Source organism: Poecilia reticulata, chromosome 21 (genome assembly GCF_904066995.2).
Source record: "Poecilia reticulata chromosome 21, P_reticulata-male-v2, whole genome shotgun sequence".
Classification (NCBI taxonomy): domain Eukaryota; kingdom Metazoa; phylum Chordata; class Actinopteri; order Cyprinodontiformes; family Poeciliidae; genus Poecilia; species Poecilia reticulata.
The window spans coordinates 8968957-8989079 of NC_088850.1; the positions used below are offsets into that span (position 1 = coordinate 8968957).

At 38.2% G+C, this 20123-nt stretch overlaps 1 protein-coding gene across 1 annotated transcript; it reads right to left on the minus strand.

The window, feature by feature from the left end:
* Positions 1–44: 44 nt before the first annotated feature.
* Positions 45–18883, minus strand: apobb.1 (apolipoprotein Bb, tandem duplicate 1). The gene is made up of 30 exons (XM_008397579.3): positions 18775–18883; positions 17724–17937; positions 16374–16406; positions 16168–16280; positions 15923–16068; positions 15662–15809; positions 15104–15256; positions 14725–14849; positions 14538–14623; positions 12719–13163; positions 12498–12612; positions 11719–11865; positions 11416–11627; positions 11139–11334; positions 10862–11041; positions 10548–10751; positions 10272–10439; positions 9968–10173; positions 9675–9857; positions 9462–9592; positions 9175–9385; positions 8928–9100; positions 8504–8664; positions 8298–8410; positions 7832–8205; positions 1193–7135; positions 986–1097; positions 869–892; positions 590–776; positions 45–512 (listed from the first exon to the last, which is right to left on the minus strand). Exons 2-30 carry the CDS (start codon positions 17776–17778, stop codon positions 225–227), a joined length of 10632 nt encoding a protein of 3543 aa, XP_008395801.1. The 5' UTR covers positions 17779–17937; positions 18775–18883; the 3' UTR covers positions 45–224.
* Between the last annotated feature and the right edge of the window lie 1240 nt (positions 18884–20123).

Genomic DNA, 20123 nt, shown 5'->3' on the forward strand with positions numbered 1-20123 from the left:
TGACGTCATCAAATATCTTTTTTATACTTACTTTGAGCTCAATCATCTGTCTTCCAATAATCACCTCACCACTTGGCAATTGCACTTCAGGATTGCTAAATTTCTCAAGAAAATAGTCATAGTACACTTTCACGTTTGCATGGATGAACTAATTGGTTGCCTCCATCTTATTAGCAATGCTGCCGGTTAGCTTCTTTAGGAGTTCGGGAAGAGTGGTCAAGTCATCATTCAGTGGTGTTCTTAAAGAAAATGGATATCTGGCTCATTTGATCATCATAACTGATTGCGATATTATAGGCTTCGCTGACACGGTTAGTAGCAGAATACTGGAGCATCTCCAAGCTGCTTGTGATTCGGTGTTTGTCAGAAAATTCTTCAACAGAAGAGATAATTGATGGGAAATTTGTCTTCAGGTGAGCAATCAGATACTCAGGTGCCTGCATGTACACAATGTTGGTGTTGGTCGTAGAGGATTTGATCAGCAAGACGTCAAAGTCAATTTCTGAGGACATCTGCATAGAGAAAAGGGATGTTAAATCACTCAGTTTTTTTAAGTCTCAAAATGGTAGTTGTTTTGTAAAAAACTTACAGGAGAACGGCTATAGAACCTAGCACTCATTTGGGACGGGTCTCTGCAATCAAATTGAAGGCCAAAGAAGCCAGACGACGGAGTAGAAACAGAGGTGTTAACAAGGTCTCTTTCTACAACATATTGCAGCCTCAGATCAGTGAAAATAGGACTGGTGATGCCAAGATTCAACTTCAGTTGGGCAGCACTGTCAGAGAAAACAAGCATTTTAATAAAAAAATAATAATAATATGAACAAATTCTCAAATACCAGCACGAATATCTGCAAAGAATATTTACCTTTCATCAGCTTGGTGTTTCCTCCTTAAACAGGACAGAAAAGCAGTTTAATATTTATTACTTATATTGAATGTTATTATTTATCATCTAAAATGTGTAAAAAATTTAAAATATTACCCCAAAGGTTGAACAGCGGCATATTCGATATCCAAGTTGAGGAGAAACTTAGTCAGGACAAGATTGCTGACCATGTTCAGGAGGTCATTCTCAAACGTTACAGTGGTGGAAACTTGGAGAAGGAATAGAAATATTCACTTCTGAGGTCAGCAGTGTGTTAGTTATGGGATGGTAATGGGTATATTAGAATTTTTTTTATCAACTCACCTTCTATGCCATAATGCAAATCCTCAATAGGAGAAGTGGCAGTGGATCTATACGTGATCTTGACGGTAGAAGCACTACACTCCACTTCAGTGAATATGTTTGTGTTGTACACTGGGCTAGCAAACTTGACATTTGAAGTAATCTTCTGCTTGGATGGGTTCAGTTCAACAACAGCAACAACAACAAAGTAAGCAAGGTCACCCAGGCTGCTTGGCTGTTTTATATCAATCTCAATGTCAGATTTCAGTAATGATGGTTCAAAGTCAATAATGGCCTTTGCATTGTGTTTTCCCTCAGTTTTGAAACTTAACAAGTTTGCTCCATTGTTGCTTGAATAGGTAAGCTCTACAAAAAGACGGCCCATTGAGGCTTCAGCAGCCAGCTGTTGGTTTACATCTATGCCGAGAACTTTGGTGGTGCCATGATTAAGCTTGGCATCGGCAATAAACTTGCAAGTTGAGCGGACAGTGTTTGTATTTAGGTACACAACAGCCTCATTGTCCAGAACACCTAAAACTAGATAGTTTTCCAATGCTGTGCTGTCAATGTTTGACTTAAAGGATGACTCCACTGAAAGGTACTCTTCGTCTCTTTCTACTTTCACAGTGTGCTCTGCCTCAACCTTTCCAATAGCGTTTATACTGGGAATGTTGAAATCACCCTTTAGCTTTAGAGTGGACTCGGCATTGGGTTTGGAATATGGATTTGCAACCAGATTTTGTCTTGCTTCCAGATTGAGTATAGGCAGGGCAATAATTGATGATGTTGATACAGAGACAGTGTTCATGCTATAAGCACTGTCATGTGTGCCTTTAATGTAACGATTTTCCAGGGAGAGAGAATTGGCTATCTTAATTCCTCTCTTGATGCTCAGGTTGGTGGTTCCTTTGAGTTTTGTGTTCAGCCCTTCAAACACAGATGTAGTGGTAGCTCCTAGGCGGAACACAAGATCATCTTCAGCAAAAAGCAAAGTCTCAGCATTAACGTTTATAATCACAGACTTAAAAGAATACTCTGAGTTCAGTCTACCCATCGAGGGTATCTGGATCAGACCCATCACATCAATAATTGGGGCAGTGGTGCTTTTCGTGTAAAGGATCTTGGCATCCATATTAAAAGTCTGCTCAGTAGAAGACAGAATATTTTTGAGTCCAGACTTCTCAAACAAGTTCAAATCATCGATAGGTGGAGAATGGAAGTCCACAAAGGGTAGGTCGAGTTCAGGAATGCTAATTGGATATTCCAGGAAGGACAGATCAGTCTGACCATCCATTTCAATTAAGACACCAGCATGATTTCTGGTATTGTCTGCAGTGAAGTTGGAGAACAATTTGTACTGGTTGAGGCGAGCCAGAAAGGCTGCATTCACCTTTTGAAAGTCAGGTCTTATGTTGACAAAGTAATCATTCTGCAGGTCTATCTTGGCATTCAGAGATTTGAAAATGTTGACCTTGGCATTTGCTTTGTTTTGTATTTCAAAGAAAACTTCAGCAGGGCAGACTTTGAAATTGGCTGTGTTAGAGACCACTCCACTATCTGCACCATACAGTTCAGTGTCATGTTTTGCTTTCATCTCAATCTTCATATCATAAAGACTGACAAGACCTGATGCCTCAAGGACACTGTTCTTGATGAATAGTGCCCTTCCCTCATTCTGAACATTAAATTTAAAAGTGCCAGATTCAACTGTTATGAGCTGTTTCATTTTTAGGATTTCAGACTGTGTGTCACCGGTGAAGGATAGGCTGACAGTCTCGGGGTTGAGAGAAAGCTCAAACTTGCTCTTGTGATTGCAATCATGACTGTTCATTTTCCCTTCTCCTGTACTTTCTACCCCCAAATTTAGTGTTAAGCCATTTTGCTGCACAACTGTCTTCTGTTTTGCAGTAATGTTACTTGAAATATCAGCAAATGGTACATTTACTACATGATTGTAAGTTGTGTCAACAGTAGAGGTCATTCCCCCTGCGACCGCAACGAAAGCTGTGTTAATCAAGTTGGCCGAGTAGGGTGCAGTTTCAACCATAACTGCGGTTTTTGCTTGTGCTTGGGCTATTGCTTGAGCTGAAAGACCATACAGAGTCACAGATGCCTGATGGTCGACACCTAGATAAGTGTGTTTGAATGTTAAAGTTTCTGCAAGGACAACACGGTTCATCTTAGGGATTGCGATGCGAGTGTTGCTGTCAAGCTTATAATTAAGGATTTCCGAAGTGGGAGATGTGCCCTGAGAACTAAAGGATCCAGTGAATAAAGGTGACATGTTGTTCACAGTGGAGTTCTGGAACTCGGCAGATGTCTTTATAGTGTACATGGGGGATTGGAATCTAATCTCACCATAAAGTTTACCAAAGCATGGAAGCATAATCTCATTTGGAATTGTTGGCAGCTTTATTTCTGGAATCTCCAGAGCTTTGGCAAACTTTTCTGTATCTACTTGCGGAATGCTGGGAAATGTGAATTCTGAAAGAGGGATTTCTGGCAAGGTGATCTCAGGAAGCGTCGGGAGGTAATTCAAAGTCAGATCTCCAAAGAAAGCATCTGGATCAGGCATTTTGATTTCAATGTTTACAATGAAATCAATGAGTTCAATGATCTTCTGATTGATGTCATCAAATGAAAGAGTGAAAGCTTTCACAGTGTACATGCCCAAGATGGTAAACTCGGGCACGTTAATTTCTGCTGGAATCTTAAACTTAGAACCGAGCTGTAGCTTTGTGGAAGGCACAACAAGATCTGTGAGAGGGAAGGTGAAGGATGGCACATTGATTTCAGCTCGTCTCACTTCATTCAAAAGACTTTTAATGATCTGCGAAATCTCACGAACAATTTTCATATCAGGCAACACCTCATTTATTTTATTAATAACATCAATGATGTTGTTTACAATAATATCTATTCCGATTCCGAATAAGAAATTGATCCCATTCAAAAACGCGTTAAGTTGTTCTCTGATGTCAGGATTTCTGATTTCCTCTTTTATGTATTCAGCAAATGTCTTGATGACATGTTCATAGATGTCTGTTGCAGACTTAACTATTTTTGCAATTTTTATTTCTCTCAGATGCTCTATAAAGTCTCGAATAGATGATAGCACTACATTGGCAAATTCACGTGTCGCCTCAAGTTTCTCCGAAATTTTGAGAGTCCTAATTATCTCATTTGAGTAATTTCTATACTCTTCAATAATTTGATTAGTGTTGTCCACAATGTCATTGTAGTTCATGGACTTTAACTTTTGGAGAATGGTTTCAATATACATTTTGAACTGTTCAATTATATCGTTAACCTCAGTTGTTTTTAAGTAGTTAATAGTGGCTTGAAAGATTTCTATAAATCTGTTGGAAATTTGTGAATTCTTCACAATTTTTACAGCAGCCTGGATAGTTTCCTGAATTCTCAGTTGTTTAATAAGGTCTTGTGCTTTTTCCAAGACAGCATGAGCCTTTTGGTCAACTTGAAGATATGCAACTAACTCTTTCATCTTAGTTAAAATTACCTTAATTTTGCCAGCAAGGTCAAAGTCATAAATCTTACTCTTAATCTCTTCCATTGTATTATTCAGCATGTGTACTGGAATAACATAAACAAATAAATCAATTGCCTCTTTCATGTGTTTAGATGACATCATTAGGTGTGAGAAGTCAAGCCAGTCAAGTCTATCTTTAACGTTAGTTATGATGGCCTGTACTATAGCTTTGATCTGAAATCGGGTTTCGATATCAAACAGGAATTCAATATTGCTGCCTTTAAGTTTTTCTAGGTCAATTTGTTGGATCAGTTCACTTATAGTTTCAATCCCATTAACAACTTTAGCTTTGAGCACATTCAAGTGTTCCAGAACATTTTCTATTTCCTGACTGAAGTTTTGATAGAGTAGGTCTGCGAAGGTTTGGATGTAAGATGAGAGATTAATGAAAACTGTCTCAATGGCTTTCCTGAGACTTTTCAAAGCTGCATCCATGTTCTCTCTGGTGATGGCAAAACTTTGGCTAAAATCACTGAAAAGCTGTTTCAGTCGATTCACTTTGTCTTCTAAGTTAATTTGAGCAATAAGTTCACTTACTTCCTGGGGAAGAGTCTCAAGTCTTGCCCTCACCTCACTTTTGTTGAGGAAATTTTGCAGAGATTCTGCTACAACCACAATTAATTTCTTGATGCTCTCCATGAAGACGGGCAGACTTTCAATCAAGGGGACATGAATAATATGACTTTGTGTGCTCTTGTCATACTTGAGGAAGCCAGAGATGGTGAAATCTTGGTTCTCTGTGGAGTCTGTGTTCATGATGTTTGTAAGGATTATGCCTTGAACCTCAATTCCAACCCTCTCCTTAGTGTTATAAATCTCTATGCCTTGACTAAGTTCATGCTGATTCATTTTAGATTTAATTTTAAAACTTGTCTTTTGCTCCTGGGGTGTTAGAACAGTATTTATGTTGTTATGATATGTGGTCTCAAAGGAAAGGCGGTTATCTATCTTCTGGGTCACCGATGCTCTACATTCATGGGAGCTGACAAAAGCAAGGGGTTGTGCTCTCAGAGAGGACTTGCTATAAAGTTGGGCACTGTGCTGTCTATAGAAGGTAATATCCCCGTCTCCATTGAACATGGCATCAAGGTTGAAATCAAAAGGAACAAAATTGCAGCGCATGGTGTGGTCAAAGCGAATAGTCTGTGAGTTAAAGCGGACATCGTTACTAAACCGTGCAGCAAGGCCAACAATTTCAAGCTCGGCGTTGTGGCTCATGTGAGTACCAAATACCTTTCCAGTGGTGCTGTATTTTGCATTTGCACTTAGATCTGCAAAATTAATCTGGTATGTGTGCTTTATTTCATCTACTCCATATTGGGCTGTCAGTTTTCCAGTCAAGTCAATCTTGTAAAGTTCTGCCAGTAACTGTGCATCATTATCAAAACTGGCATCCAAAAGTTTCAGGTGGCTGTTAATTTTTCCAGAGGCAGTGTGAGACTTCAGGCCAAAGATGATATCGTGATTATAAGAGGCATATTCACTTGCACCAGCTTCCACCTTTGAGTTGAAGTCCAGACTAGAAAGAGTGATGGTCAGAGTGTTAGAATTATCCACTTTGATATCATGAATTGCAGCCTTGTTGGTAATGGACAGAGTTGCTCTTGAAGCATCGATTCCAGCATTGAAGGTGTTTTCTAAAGAGAGTGGGCTTTGGAGAGAAGTTGTTCCACTTGTGCTTAAACCATCTTTGTTCATTTTCAGTCTGGCCTCATGTGTAACTTCATTCTCAAAAAGCTTTATGTTGGCATTGCAGCTTACTGTCAGACCATTGTCATCGAAGGTGGACATAAGTATGGAGTAAACGCGATTATCAGAGTAGTCTCCATTTGTCTCAATTCTTATAGTGGCTCTACCAGCACCAGCAGAGCCTTCAGCCTGGTTGCTAATCTTGAGCCCAAGAGCATGAGCCGTTGCGTCATATTTCATCATCAGCCGACTCTCTTTGAAAGAAATTTCTGCGACATGTGTGAAGACGTCTTCCAGGGCTTTGGTGTTTGATTTAACGAAAAATTCACCATTGCTAAGGGACCCTGAAATTTGGTTCTCGGCTTTAAAAATGGTTGAATCAAGTTGGATTTTAGAATCAATCGTGCCCTCTGACCTGAATGGGAACACAGAAATTGCCTGGACTGAAGTGGTTGTGCCATAAATTGGTCCAGCCTTGAACAATCCCTCAAAGTTGTTGTCAACTTGAACTTCTTGAGTGTTGATTTCAGTCATGCTAGTGTGCTGTAGTTTTGCATTAATGCCAAATTGACTTGTGGCTTCGATTTTGGTGTTTGATTTCAAAGTGAATTTGTCTGAGATAACTCCATCTTCTTCAGTACTGAAACTAGCTTCGAATAATTTATGGGTAAAAGAGCTTCTCAAATGAGCCTTGATGGATTCGGTTATGGACACCATCCCAGAGCCTAAAAGAAAAGAGAAAAAACATATGTGAAGAATAGCAAGATGACCTACTAATTATGATGCCCTAATAATTATGTACAACCAAGCAAATTAAATTTCTAAAAAAAAAAAATCCCCATAAAATGTATAGCATAGTGTCTCTGCTTTCCCAAAAAAATGTCAGCAACTGGTCAGGCCTAATCTGGTCAGGCCGAGCTAACCTTAAGCATACCTTAAGCATACTTAAGGTTAGCTCCTAACCTTAAGTATGCTTATATAAAAAAAACTTCTACAATATCTCAAGGCGAGACAATTCAAAAACTTTAAAAATAGTTTCCTGGGAAACTTCTATTCGTTATTCTAAAAAGAGGCTGTTTTGTTATTGGCAGCTTAAATACTGACATATTGGTAACACTCAGGGGAAAAATAATCTTATGCAAAGTGGCCAAATCCATCCATCCATTTTCTTTACACCCTTGTCCCTTAGTGGGATCGGGAGTGATGCTGGTGCCTATCTCCAGCTAACGTTCCGGGCGAGAGGCGGGGTACACCCTGGACAGGTCGCCAGTCTGTTGCAGAGCATCCCAAATGATTTCATTACTGTAGAAATAGTTGTAGTAAAAAACTAACCAGAATATTTTGACAAAAGAGACCAAAGTATCTCTTCACTGAATGAAGGATGACGGAAATGATTAACATGCTTAACAATCATAAAATACCTTCAACTGCTACAGAGAGGATGTCAATCGGGGAAGTTCCTTTTGCATCAAACTTCGCAGAATAGCTAGGTGGTTCTACAATGTCTTTTCCAGCTGCAAGTGTTGCCTCCACATCATAGAGATTGCTCTTTATCAAGGTTGAAAGTTCAACTTTGTTAAACACAGGAACAGACACAGCGAAGCTGTCTGGAACAGCAAAGTCGGGCATCGGGATATTTCTGGCGGGAATTTCCAATCCAAACTGGGGTATAAACAGCTGAGGAATGGTTAGAGCTGGTGGGAAATTTAGGTCTGCTGGTGTCTTTCCTCCTAGAGGCAGCGGGATTACAAATGTGAAGCGATCATCGTTGAAGTAGAAGATAGCCTTTGCATCACTGTTAAAAAAAAAGAAGCAAGTCCCATATATAAATGTTTTTGATTATGTAAACATATACTATTAAAATTAGCTTTGATTTACTAATCTTACGTTTTCAGGAAGAGTTTCTCTGGCAAGGAAATATCTGGTATGTCGGGCAATCTGAAGTTTTGCATGTAAGGGAGTATGTCAGCACCATACTTTTCCATGTAGTTGTTTGCCGCCTAAAGAAATCACAGGTACGTTTTTATTATTGTTGTTGTTGTTTTTGCTTTGTTCACATCTCTGACAAATACATTCTGATGAAGGACGTATACCTCCACAAACTTTCTGAAGATATGGCGAACTTTCATGTCGGTCTGTGCCACTTGCATGTCAAGAATCTCGTTGCCATACTGCTGGATGATGTCACCGTTAGGCAAGGAGGTGGTTTTTGTGTCCACATCAGACTTGAACTCCAGCTCAATCTTGCTGCCATCTGAAAACATAATTCAATACCTGCATTATGTCCTTAAAAACATCTGTCATTCATTAATGATTCAGTTTTAAAAAGAGTTTGGAAAAGGGAAAAGTTCAAAGAGATTTGAACTTTTCTAGCTCAATTAATCAATTGTTCGGTGCATTCTGCCACAAACTAGTTGCTGTCAATTTATTTCCAATTAGACAACCACCAAAGTAGAATTAGTTGCAGTCAAACTTTCTTGCACATAAGAAAAAGAGATGACAGTAAAATGGGATTACCGTATTTCATTTTAATTTTCTGCTCAGAGGAAACATCCATGACCTTAATTTCATTCTCAAGCTCCAGTTCCAGTGGATCATCATGTTTCAAACTAGCAGTGACAGTGGATTCAGCGCTGATAGAGGGCACCAGGAGCTGGACTTGCAGCATGCCTTCCTTTTTTTCCTTCAAACTGAAAAATGTTATCAGCCAGTCAATCTAGGGCCCCGTTATTGTTATTTTACGTATTCATGTTGCATTTCTTACTTAGCACGTGCAATCAGGGAAACCTGAGGGACGTTCTTGTTGATGAGATCAAGAAAGATGGAATGAGCTCCTTTGACTTGAGCGTTCCCATCAACGACGCCGAGCCTGATTCCGGCCTCCACATCAAAGTCAGGGATCTGAACGTCTGCTGTGATGACATTCTTTTCTCTGTTGTATTTCATCTCCAGTTGGGCTTCAGTTGGCGCTGCTCCTGTTGTTGATCATGCAATGGCGACTTAATCCTTCTTGATTTATCCAATTAAAGCAACATTTATACTGATCCCTACCTTCAGCTCTCAAGATAAACTTCAAAACATCAACCTTCTGCTGGCCCTTGTCTCCCTCCTTGAGGAGCTCATATCTAACAGTGGCTGTGTACTCCGTAACTTCTCCCGTGGGATGGAGCTCCACAACAAATCTGTGTTGTTAAGTTGACAGAACCTGTTAGCTCATCACATGCTATTTTTGACATTACTGGTAGTAAGGAATTTCAAACTTACTTGCTGTCACTGGTCAGGGGGAAGTAGGGTGCAGTCTCATGAGAGAATGCATCAGCGTACTGCAGAGCAGAGCAGTATTTCATGCCAATGAAGGCAGGAGTGCACTTATTTAATTCAACTTTGTCTTTCACCACTGGAGGTAACATTTTCACGTCTGATCCGATAACTGCCACAAAGGAGTTTCTAAATTGCAAAAGTAGCAAGAATTTAAGTATGCCTGAAAGATTAAAACTTAAACTTAAAACTTAAAAAAAAAATGTTTGAGCATTTTTTTTTTTTTTTGTATAGCTTACATTATTTGGATTAGCTTGGCGGGGTTTGTTGGGGCTGGGATAGTCAGCTTAACGTGGTCACGTCCCACTGAGACCTTGGCTCTCATCCCACTCTCGTGGAAGATGTTGGTGTGCATCTCTAGTCCAGAATTGACATATTCAGGGATGTGGGATCCAACCTGAGTGACAAACTCAATGCCACCAAATGGCATGAAAGTCGCTGTGCTCTGTTGGTAAACACAATAGAAAGATTGACGCAACAAGACTTGAGTTGATGCTGTGAAAAAGTTATAAGCATCCTGTTACCGTAGCCATAGATAATCACCATGTCGCGAGCAATCTGAAGTCCGCCTTTGAAGCCTGGGGTGAAAGTACCAGACAGTGCAATCCGTAGAGGTACTCCAGTAACAGTTGGAAGGAAGAATTCATTGTCCATGAAGATGTAGTGGGCAAAAATTGTGTTGTCAGGGCTAGTCATCAGGGATCTTAGTATCTGTGCCAAAAAAACGTCCACAAAGGATATTTAGCAAATTACTTATGGATTTTTAACAAAAACTTAACTTTCAACAAGAACTGCTTGGTTCTGTTTTTTTGAACTCACTTCCTGTGGGAACATCTTGAGCATCTTGTCAATCAGCCTGCCCGCAGAGTAGGTCATCTCCTCGATGTCATTAGTCCTGAGATATCCCAGCTCATTCCCCAAGAGTTTCAGATAAACCATTGCTTCCGGAGACTGTGCAGTCTTCAGATCATTGACCAGCTTCCCGAGGTTTTGTCTGACCTCGCTCACCAGGTTGTTGGAGGTCTACATGAAAATGTGCAAAATTTCTTAAAATTGCCTGCTCTACACAACCACCCCACCTCCCCAAAAACATGAGATGAATATATGTGAGTATTGAATGCTGCTTGAAGTACCTCCCTCTTCATCCTGTTCCTCTTCAATGCAGGTATGGCATTCTCCAGGATCTCATTGACTGCTTGTGGCATGTTTTCAGAGACAAAGTACATTGTCTTCAGGGCAGTATCGGGGAAAAAACCATTCTCTCCAAACAGGGCCTCAATTGTTGGTTCAAATCCTTCACCTGTCATACCAATCTGCAAAGATTGAGATTTTTTTTATTCCAAAGAAACTGTTTTATCTTAGCAAAATTCCTTAGGGCACAAAAGATGCTAAATAGTTTAAAGTGTTCACCTCCATCATGTCAATCTCAAAGCCAAAAGCCCTCAGAGTCATTTCAAGCATAACTTCCTTGGGCAAGTAGCTAACACCCTCAAAAATCATGTTGCCCTGCACTGATCCAATCTTGTAGTTGCGCGAAAACTTGATTGGGTCCATTGTGGGTCCGATTTCATTGCCTTGCAGGGCATTCTGGATCTTCTGCCTCAAGCTGTAGGAAGAAAACACACTCTACTAAAAGAATGACAATAAATGTGCCGGCATTTTATTCTGTGGCATTGCTCGATCTTACTCTTCGGTTTCTGGTTCAGATGAGGACAGAATGTTGGTGATGTGGGAGATCACAAAGCTCCTGAATTGTTGGTTAGCCTCGCTGGACAAAGCATTGATCAGCTGTGTGAGCTCACTTGGCTGTGGGTCCTTCATAATTATAAGATATGCAGCAATGCGTTCTTGGACAGGGTTGCTGTTGTCCAAAAGCACCTGCATAAACACGTCCCTTGTCTGCAATCGACGGACGTCAGTGAAAAAATAAGATTAGTAAAGAAATACTGACAAACAAAATAAAAATACTGACCAGAGTTGTTTTGCTTGCCTCATCTGGGACTGGAATCTGCCTGTATACTTGAATAGCAGCCTGCTGCACTATTTGGGAGGCTGCAGGCTCCTTCACACACTGGATCACAGCAGTCCGTAGTGCAGGACTAACAGGAATCACAGCGGGAGCCATATTTCCAATCACCTGAAAACAAATTCAAGCCAATTTTCAGTTGGGATTACCTCACTCTGGAGATTCTTAAAAACACATTCAGATGAAGAAGTGCTGAAGTTTGACAGCTCAGACTTTTATGCCCAAAATTTACGCGATGCAGATTTAAACTTAGGAAATTAGCACCTAAGCATTTTCTCAATAAATATATTTCAAATGACTCTTACTGATGTAAATTCATATTGTTTGTCAGTAACTACAGAAGTAATCCACACATAAAAAATCTGCACCAATACCGATATAAATGTATGTGTAAGTACAATGACACATGGAGGACATATTGAGTGTATGGAGAGAAGATGCAAAAAGCCAAAAACACCTAAAATCTGTCAGCGTTTGGAAAGCAATCCTGCTACCAGTCAGTGCTAATTAACGGTTTTGTCCCAATAATATAATTGATGGTTTATGAAAAGATTTCTAATAAACTAGGTATTACATAAGATGCATCTTTTAGCGTTATTGTTGCAAAGACAATGGTTTGTGTAGACTTCAAATTAATAGATTTTATATAAAAATATACCCCCTGCCACATGTTACTTTCATTACATATTCAGTACATTCTGGACTTTTTGTTTGTATTTTGAGGTAGCAGCTGTGATACTTGCCCTGAGTGTCATGAATGTGTGGTCCTTCGCCCCAGTACAGTCGCCCAACTGGGAAGCCATGAACTCGGCAACAGAGTGGATCTCTGGAATAGTTTTTTTCTCAACTTTGTAAAATCTGTAGAAAAGACACAATAATAAATGCAGAAGAGTAAAATCATACACATGGTAGAATAGCAGTATTTCTGATTAATTTTACTCAAAACAAAGAAATGGTCACCTACCGTTTGACAACATTGCTCAGAGCATACATGATGGGCTTACTAGGTTTGTATTTGGCCATCTCGAGCAAATCATTAATCAGGAGCGCAGATGGATTGGACATCAGTCCCAACGCGAAAACAGCAGCGTCGACCTCGAGGTCCGAGGTGTCGAACGTCCTGAGGATATGCATGATTGCACTGCTGCACTCGGGGGTTCCACACTGGGCCAGAACCTGGTAGGTCAGGAAGCGGGACAAGGCGATGGCCTCAGGAAGGGCAGCCTTCAGGGTTTCAGTCTTCATTCCACGGACTGTGGAGATGAGGGTGTGGAAGAGATGTGCCCTCCTCTCTCCTTCGTTCTCGGGCAAATTGACCAGTTGTCTCATGAGATTCACAGCCACGTCTTTATCCTGGATGCTGCTCTTGTCCTCGACAATCTCCATGTTGAGATCCTTGACATTATTGTCTTAATATAAAACAATTAGACATCTGTGTTAATTCTTATAATCTGCAAACCGCAATGTAGTTTCCAAAAAGATTGCTTGAAATGTTTAATACCATCCTCAAAACTTTCCACAGTAAGTATTATTAAAAATAATACATGACATCAGATATTTTCTTCTTAGCATTCAGAGTCTTTCACACTTAAGGACTTTCATATCATCAGAATAATATCAACAAGACCAAAATATAGCCAGAGTGAATACAAAATAATGCTCTCATGTCAAACCCACTTGACTTTTATCATTTTTGTACAGCACTTTGGCGCAGTTTTAAACCTGTTTTAAAAGTGCTATATAAATACATTTGACATTGACTCTATATGTCAAAGTAAAATTTCCACACATTTGTCTTTCTTTTTTGTTTCTTTTCTTTTACTTAGTAATCATTCCACTCACATTGTTCTATTTTCAGTCTCAGCCTTGTTGTATAAATCTAATATATTTTATAGATGTTGTTCAGGCTTCTTGGTTGACATGCTGAGTGAATCTTCAAAGCACTTTTTGGAGTAATTTTAGTGGACCAGCCTCCACTGGGAAAGTCACTGTTACAATATTATTTCCATTTGAGGATAATGAAACTCACTGCAGTTCTCTGGAGTCCCAAAGGATCTGGAACCTTTTCCAGACTGATCAATGTTACCGACTTGTTTCCTTTATATCAAAAATATGATGTTTTGTCTTCTGAGACTTTTTGACCTTCATATTGTCAGACTGACTTTCTTGATCTACAAACCAAGTAAGACTGAACTCAGCCGTTCAAATAATGTGTTTATTGACACTTCATTCATCATGGAAAAGTTCCATTTTGTATTTACTCTTGGTAATGTCCATGGTTTACTTGAACTGAACAACAGATTTTTTTAAGTCACATTTTGGTTGGACGAAGCGCTTGTTCAAAAACATATTCTTAAAACATCTTCAAAAAAACATTTAAAAAAATAGCGCTTAGAGTGTCTCCTGGTTGGATGTTGTATTTCTTTTTTGTGAAATTGAAACAAACAGCTAACAAATGGCTGCCAGTCACATCATGCTACTATTTCATAGATTGAAATGGTCAATTCATTCTAGCGTACCCCCATTTCCTACCCTTCAACAGACCAAGTGTTTATCCTTTGTGTATTTATTTATGCTGGTAGTTTATGCATATAAGTAATCACAAATATACTAACATAACTTCATTTTCTGTAGATTTTTGACACCATTCTTACCGTTTACCTGTATGATTTCTATTTATTATATAAATGATAATAATTAAATTACCATGGTCACTAAATTACAACATTCTGACTGGAAATTTTTTATGATTTCTGAAAAGCGACCTTTAACAAAGGACTTACCACGTTCAAACACTCTGTCATTGTGAGAAGAAACCTGGACCAGAGTCAACTCCTGCTTTCCAACATTGGTAAATCCATATTTTCCCCTGTGAAAAAAAACAACAAAACATATAAACATAAGTGAACAGAAATCTAATCATGAATCTTCGTTCATTAAATGATAAAACTCTTGAAGGATTTGATTTACTTGTGGGAGAAAGGAATGACGAGGTGTTCTTCGGTGCAGGAACCGGAGGTCATGTGTTTTTTCTCATTATCAAATTTGTAGTTGCATGTTTGGGAGCTTCTGACCAGCTGAGCCAACGGATAGTGCTATGAATTAGGACAGTGTGAAGTTAGTAACGTTGACCACTTAAAAAGACACAGGAGAAATCTTTGTGTCGTCGCATAACATCAAGGTTTTATGAAACTGCATTGCTAAATCTCATATTTAAGCACAGATTCAACACAGAAAACATGAATAAGATTAAATCTGTCCAGAATAAAATTTTTTATTTTTCACATGTTTTATTTGTGCCAAAGCATTTCCTGTGATCTCCTTGCAACATGACTTTAGGGAGTCTTACCATGCCAGTGAGGAGTGCCAGAGGGCTGCTGTGATCTTTTATGGGCACAAACTTGTCACATGTGGACAGATCCCTGTGCAGGCTGATGTCAGTGTCAATGTCCTCTCTGGCGTTGCTCGTGTAGGAAGTCGTGCACTTGCCATGGATGGTGGGCTAACATAAAGATGGAGAATTAGAGAAGATAAATGCATGATGGAAATTGGAAACATTCATTTAAAGAGCTCCTCGTGCTTAATGGCAGCTTCGGTAAGGCTCTGTGAAAAGCCTTTAAAATAAGTAAAAACGTGAAATTTAATAAATAGTTATATTAATAAGATCACAGCTGCAGCAACATCCGTTTCTGTAAAGTTATGAATCTGAAGGAAATAATAAAAAATCTCTAAAAGGAAGTTGCTGCAGGGGAGCCAGCAATGTTGGTACAGAGGATTTCCTGGAGAAAAAAAAAAGTGCATTTTTATTTATTTTTTGTGTGTTTTATTTTTTATTTATTTTAAGGCTTTTTGCACATTTTTAAGGGGTGCCATTAAGTTTAGCATTTTTCTTAATAAATTCCACTACCATGTTGCGGTTCTTCTCTTCCCCCAGCAGAGGCACAGCCATGGCGGAGACAATGCCTCTCTTGAAGTTCAGAATAGTTGTTGTTTCGCCATCGGCAGGGAAGAGCTTCACGTCATACTCACCCTCAACAGCAAACTTTAGAGGATACCTTAAAGAAAATGTGTAATGTTTTTTTTTTTTTACTTATTTATAAATCAATTCTTCTTTAGAAGTTTTTCATTTCTTCCTTTTAACATCCGTACTTCAGGTGGATTATCTTACCGTTCCATTTCGGCGGCAAAGCTGTCAGAGCTGGCGGCTGGAAGGAACACGGGGTTGCCATTCGCGTCCGTGTCCACCACCTCGCTCAGACTGCAGCCTGTGGTGTGCAAGATGAAACTGCACATCTGTGGAACTTCGATCTCAACCTGTGTAAAAAAAACAAACAAAAGCTTTCTATTCTGTCTTATACAAAATGAACAGGAAAAGAAAAAAAAAGAAATCGGATGATTATAAAACAATGTTACCTTGCAGGAGGCCTTGGGTCCATTCTTGAGCTCTGAGGCTCCACTGATGGCATTCAAAGATTCAGCTTCATATCGGTATTCATATTTGTGCAGGGGCTTGTACCTTTGGGCCACTAGAGGAGATCAAATAAAGATGTGAAGCATCTTGATTCTGTATCATGAATGTTTGAACATTCTAAAGGAACAAAATGCCAGAAGCAACTTACGCAGACAGGTTGAAAATATTTCATCTTGGGCAACTGTTAATGGAAAATCAGATTAGTTAGCATTTTTTGGGGGTAATATTTCCCCGAAGGGGTAACAAAATAATGATGTATACTTGACTTGTACTAGTGCAGTTATAAATGATAAGGCTTAAGTCTTTATTAATTCACTGGTTGTCTGTGTTCAAAAAGTCAGCAAATACAGAAAGACGTCATCACAGTTCCTCTGGTCCAAAGTGATGCCTTCAGATGTTGAACAGTTTAAACCTTAAATTGATTTGGTATTTTTGTGGCCTTAAGCATAATTTATTTTATAAATAATTAGACTACATCACAAATACTGTAAACCATTTAATCTAACTAATATCCAGCTTTACTGTATATCAAAATCTGTCATCAAATATCAAGTTATTTTCATCCTAGGCATGGAAACACATTTTTCAGGGAGTTTTAATTTAGCCATTCATAAGGGTTCTTCCTCAGACCAATACAAAAAGGAAAACATTGATACGAGAGACGTGGTCAATGTTTGGCAAAAGGTACTTAATTTTGTCTGAAGTGAAGGTTTATTGAGATTAAATAACAAAACTGAGTTGGTCAGCAAGTGAGTAAAGGAGCAGAGACTTTTTGGAGATGAAAAGTCTAAGTTTAAGGATTAGTTTGTGCAACACAAGCAGCAAAGCTATCTATGGTCAACTTCATAAAAAATGAAAACAGTGAACAAAAGATTAACTCAATAAAAATTGTAGTTTTTAAAAAATGGTAAAAAAAATAAAAAATAAAATAAAAAAAAAGTTAAATGGTTTTTAAATTACAATTTGTAAAATTGTAAAAAAAACTATGTTGTTATTTTTATTTATTTTAGATTAAAATAAAACATCACCTTAGATTAAAATACTACTACAGAAAATGTACTTTTAATAAAAATACATTGTTAATAAGAGACGGCTCCAAATAAATAAATATTCATATTTACTATGAAATGCATAGTAACAAAAACGCTGATTGTTTTTGATCAGTGGCACATGCTGCCTTATTCTAGAAAATAAATAGGCAGCATGCTTTCAAAATTATTTATATTTTGAAAGTATTAGTATATCTAAATTATATATTTAAATTACATTTAGTCACTTAAGACTTAGAAATCAAAGATTTGACTTTGAACTTGACTTAGACTTGACTGAAAGACTTGCAATCTGCAAAATAATGTTTTGAACATAAATTTAAAGTAACACTGGGATACTTTTAAAAACTCATTAAATAGTTGCAATTCAAGTTAAAGTATTTTACTGTTTAAATATGAGCACATTTAACCATAGACCTATGATGTTAGATGTGTTGAAAGGTACTCACTAGCCAAGGCTGATATACTGAGGAGCAGCAAAAGGCAGAGCTTAGAGACCCCCATGGCGGGCTCGTTGCAGCTCTCTCCTCCCGGGTTGGTGAGTTCTCAGTCGAGACTGATGTCTCCGTCTCACCTCGGATGTTTTATACCAACACCTGGACTCTGTCAGAGGGCCTCGAAGCACAGACAGTGCTTTGAACGCTCAAAGTCCACTGCACACTCCTGTGTGGAGGGACAAAGGCAAAAGGTTTGGGAATGTAGATCGAAGCATGCTTACAAAAACTGATAAGTGGTACTTCTTGTACTTTATTTTAGATATCAATTTTATTATATATCTCATTTATTTGAGTTAAATGAGATATATATATTTTTTTCTTTGTGAGGACATTAAAAGTTACTGAAATGCTCTAATTTTATTTGTTGCTTCTAGCTTTTTTAAAATTATGCTTTAAAATTATTCTTAGTGCTCTCTATTTTTCAAATGTGCATACACAAAAAGATAAATATGCTTCGTGTCAATGAAAGTTATTTAACTATTGTATTATTTAGATTAAAAGAATTTCATTTGATTTAGTGAAATATTGTAATGCAACACTGCAGAGACTAGATTTAGTCCATGAAGCATTTAAAAAAAAACAAAAATTGTCAGTCTTGCTGCAGAAATCAAAGTTCAGTCTGTCCAGGTTGATGCTGCAGTCTGAATTAGGTCACATATTGGTGATCACTGTGATCAAAGCATGATTTAGACACAAAGTCCCTGCAGTCTTTAGTGGGAAAATATAATCTTATCAAAAACTTCATAACTTCATTCCTCTGAAGAATAACTATTACTCTGGATTTATTTTCTTAATTATGTTACATTCAGTTGGTCATTTAGTGTTTTTTTTTTTATTGATCTACCTAATCAGTGTTGTTGTTAGTATATTAAACACTAACATTTGTGACCCATTTAACATACATTTTTTAAAAGGATATTTGAGAACTAATCACGCACAGACTTTCAAATGTAATTATTGCTTATCAAGACAAAAAAGAAGTTATTTCAGATGTTGTACTTACTGCGTTTGTCTCTGGTACAAGAGTCAGCTGCTTGTTGTTCCTTTTCCACTGCCAACAGTGAAGACAGAGAAAACATTTACCAAACTTTTTTTGGGGAGTAAGAAGATGAACTTTGAGACTTTGATCAACAAATACCCAGAAGTCCATGCATGCATCGATTTGCTGTTAGAATTTGGGACGACAGTTTTATTTGTGTCAGCTTTTTTTTTTTTTTCCCCACAAAACTGTTAAGTTGTTCCTTTCATTGCGTCTTATAATACACATTTCAAATGGCCACGCAATGTCTGAGAGGTCACAGAGTTCTTTACTTTTAGTTCTTTTGGTGACTTTTTCTGTTTCTCAATCTGAATGTTATGCAATGATGAGTTGCGTTTTTATCTTTAGATGTCTGTACAAAAGAGTGATGCAGTGACTGCCAACACAATCTTCACTAAATTTTTCGCCTTTAGCAGACACAGACAAATGTTCACTATTTGTAAAGAAAGAGGATTTTTTTTTTCCAATAACAATATTAGTTCTTAGTAGCAAACTAACAAACTGTCAGAGGGGAAAAACAAAGACTTTTAAATCTGGGACTTTACTCTATCAGGACACAATAAGGTAGAAATAGTGTGTAATAGAGAAAGAACCTCATGACTCAATGACTTATTAAATCCCATTTCAGCAGCAATAACCAAAAATCTTTTTTTTGTTTTTTTTGTCTGACTAACTCTGACATTGTTGTGGAGAAACTTCTATTATATAACTTTTCATCTGCTCTTTGAATTTCCAAATTGTAGTCAAGCTTTAGCAGACAGATGTGCTCACATTTGCTATTCCACTTGTTGCTTGTTGTTCATTCAGATGCGGCTTTGTAAATCCAAGCAATTTTGTATTTGTCTCTGCAGTGAGAGGAAGCTCTTTCTTTTGCTATTCTTGTACAGGCTGATATTGGACTGATTTTGCATGGGGAAATTAGCAACTGTGCTTAAAATTTTCTACATCAGGTGAATAATCTTTAACACTGCAGGATGATCGGCCTCAGTGTGTTTGGAAAAGATCTTATGTTGCTTCTCTGTTAGAATGGCAGCAACAGTTGCTTCTCTGATGTCTTTTTGCATTGCCTTGGTGTTAAACACAGCCTTGTACGCTATAGATAGATAGATAAACTGCAAAGGCTGATAAATAGCAGCAGTGTGGTGAGAAAAGGTGTGGTGTAAGGTATTGCACACTTAACACTGACAGGTTTATCATGTCCTGATACATGAGCCATATATTAGAAAGAGGATGTACTTTTCTCTTTAGCTCTGACTGTGCCTAAGACTAATGCTGCTTACTGGATAAATTATTCAGTGAGCAATTCGCTCTCC

Excerpts from the sequence above, each read along its gene's own strand:
- apobb.1 (XM_008397579.3), bottom strand. The coding sequence starts at position 17,778 with ATGGGGGTCTCTAAGCTCTGCCTTTTGCTGCTCCTCAGTATATCAGCC. Across the intron at positions 15,810-15,922 it reads TTTGCCGCCGAAATGGAACG|GTATCCTCTAAAGTTTGCTG; the intron begins GTAAGATAATCC and ends ATTTTCTTTAAG. Across the intron at positions 9,593-9,674 it reads CCCCTGACCAGTGACAGCAA|ATTTGTTGTGGAGCTCCATC; the intron begins GTAAGTTTGAAA and ends TTAACAACACAG.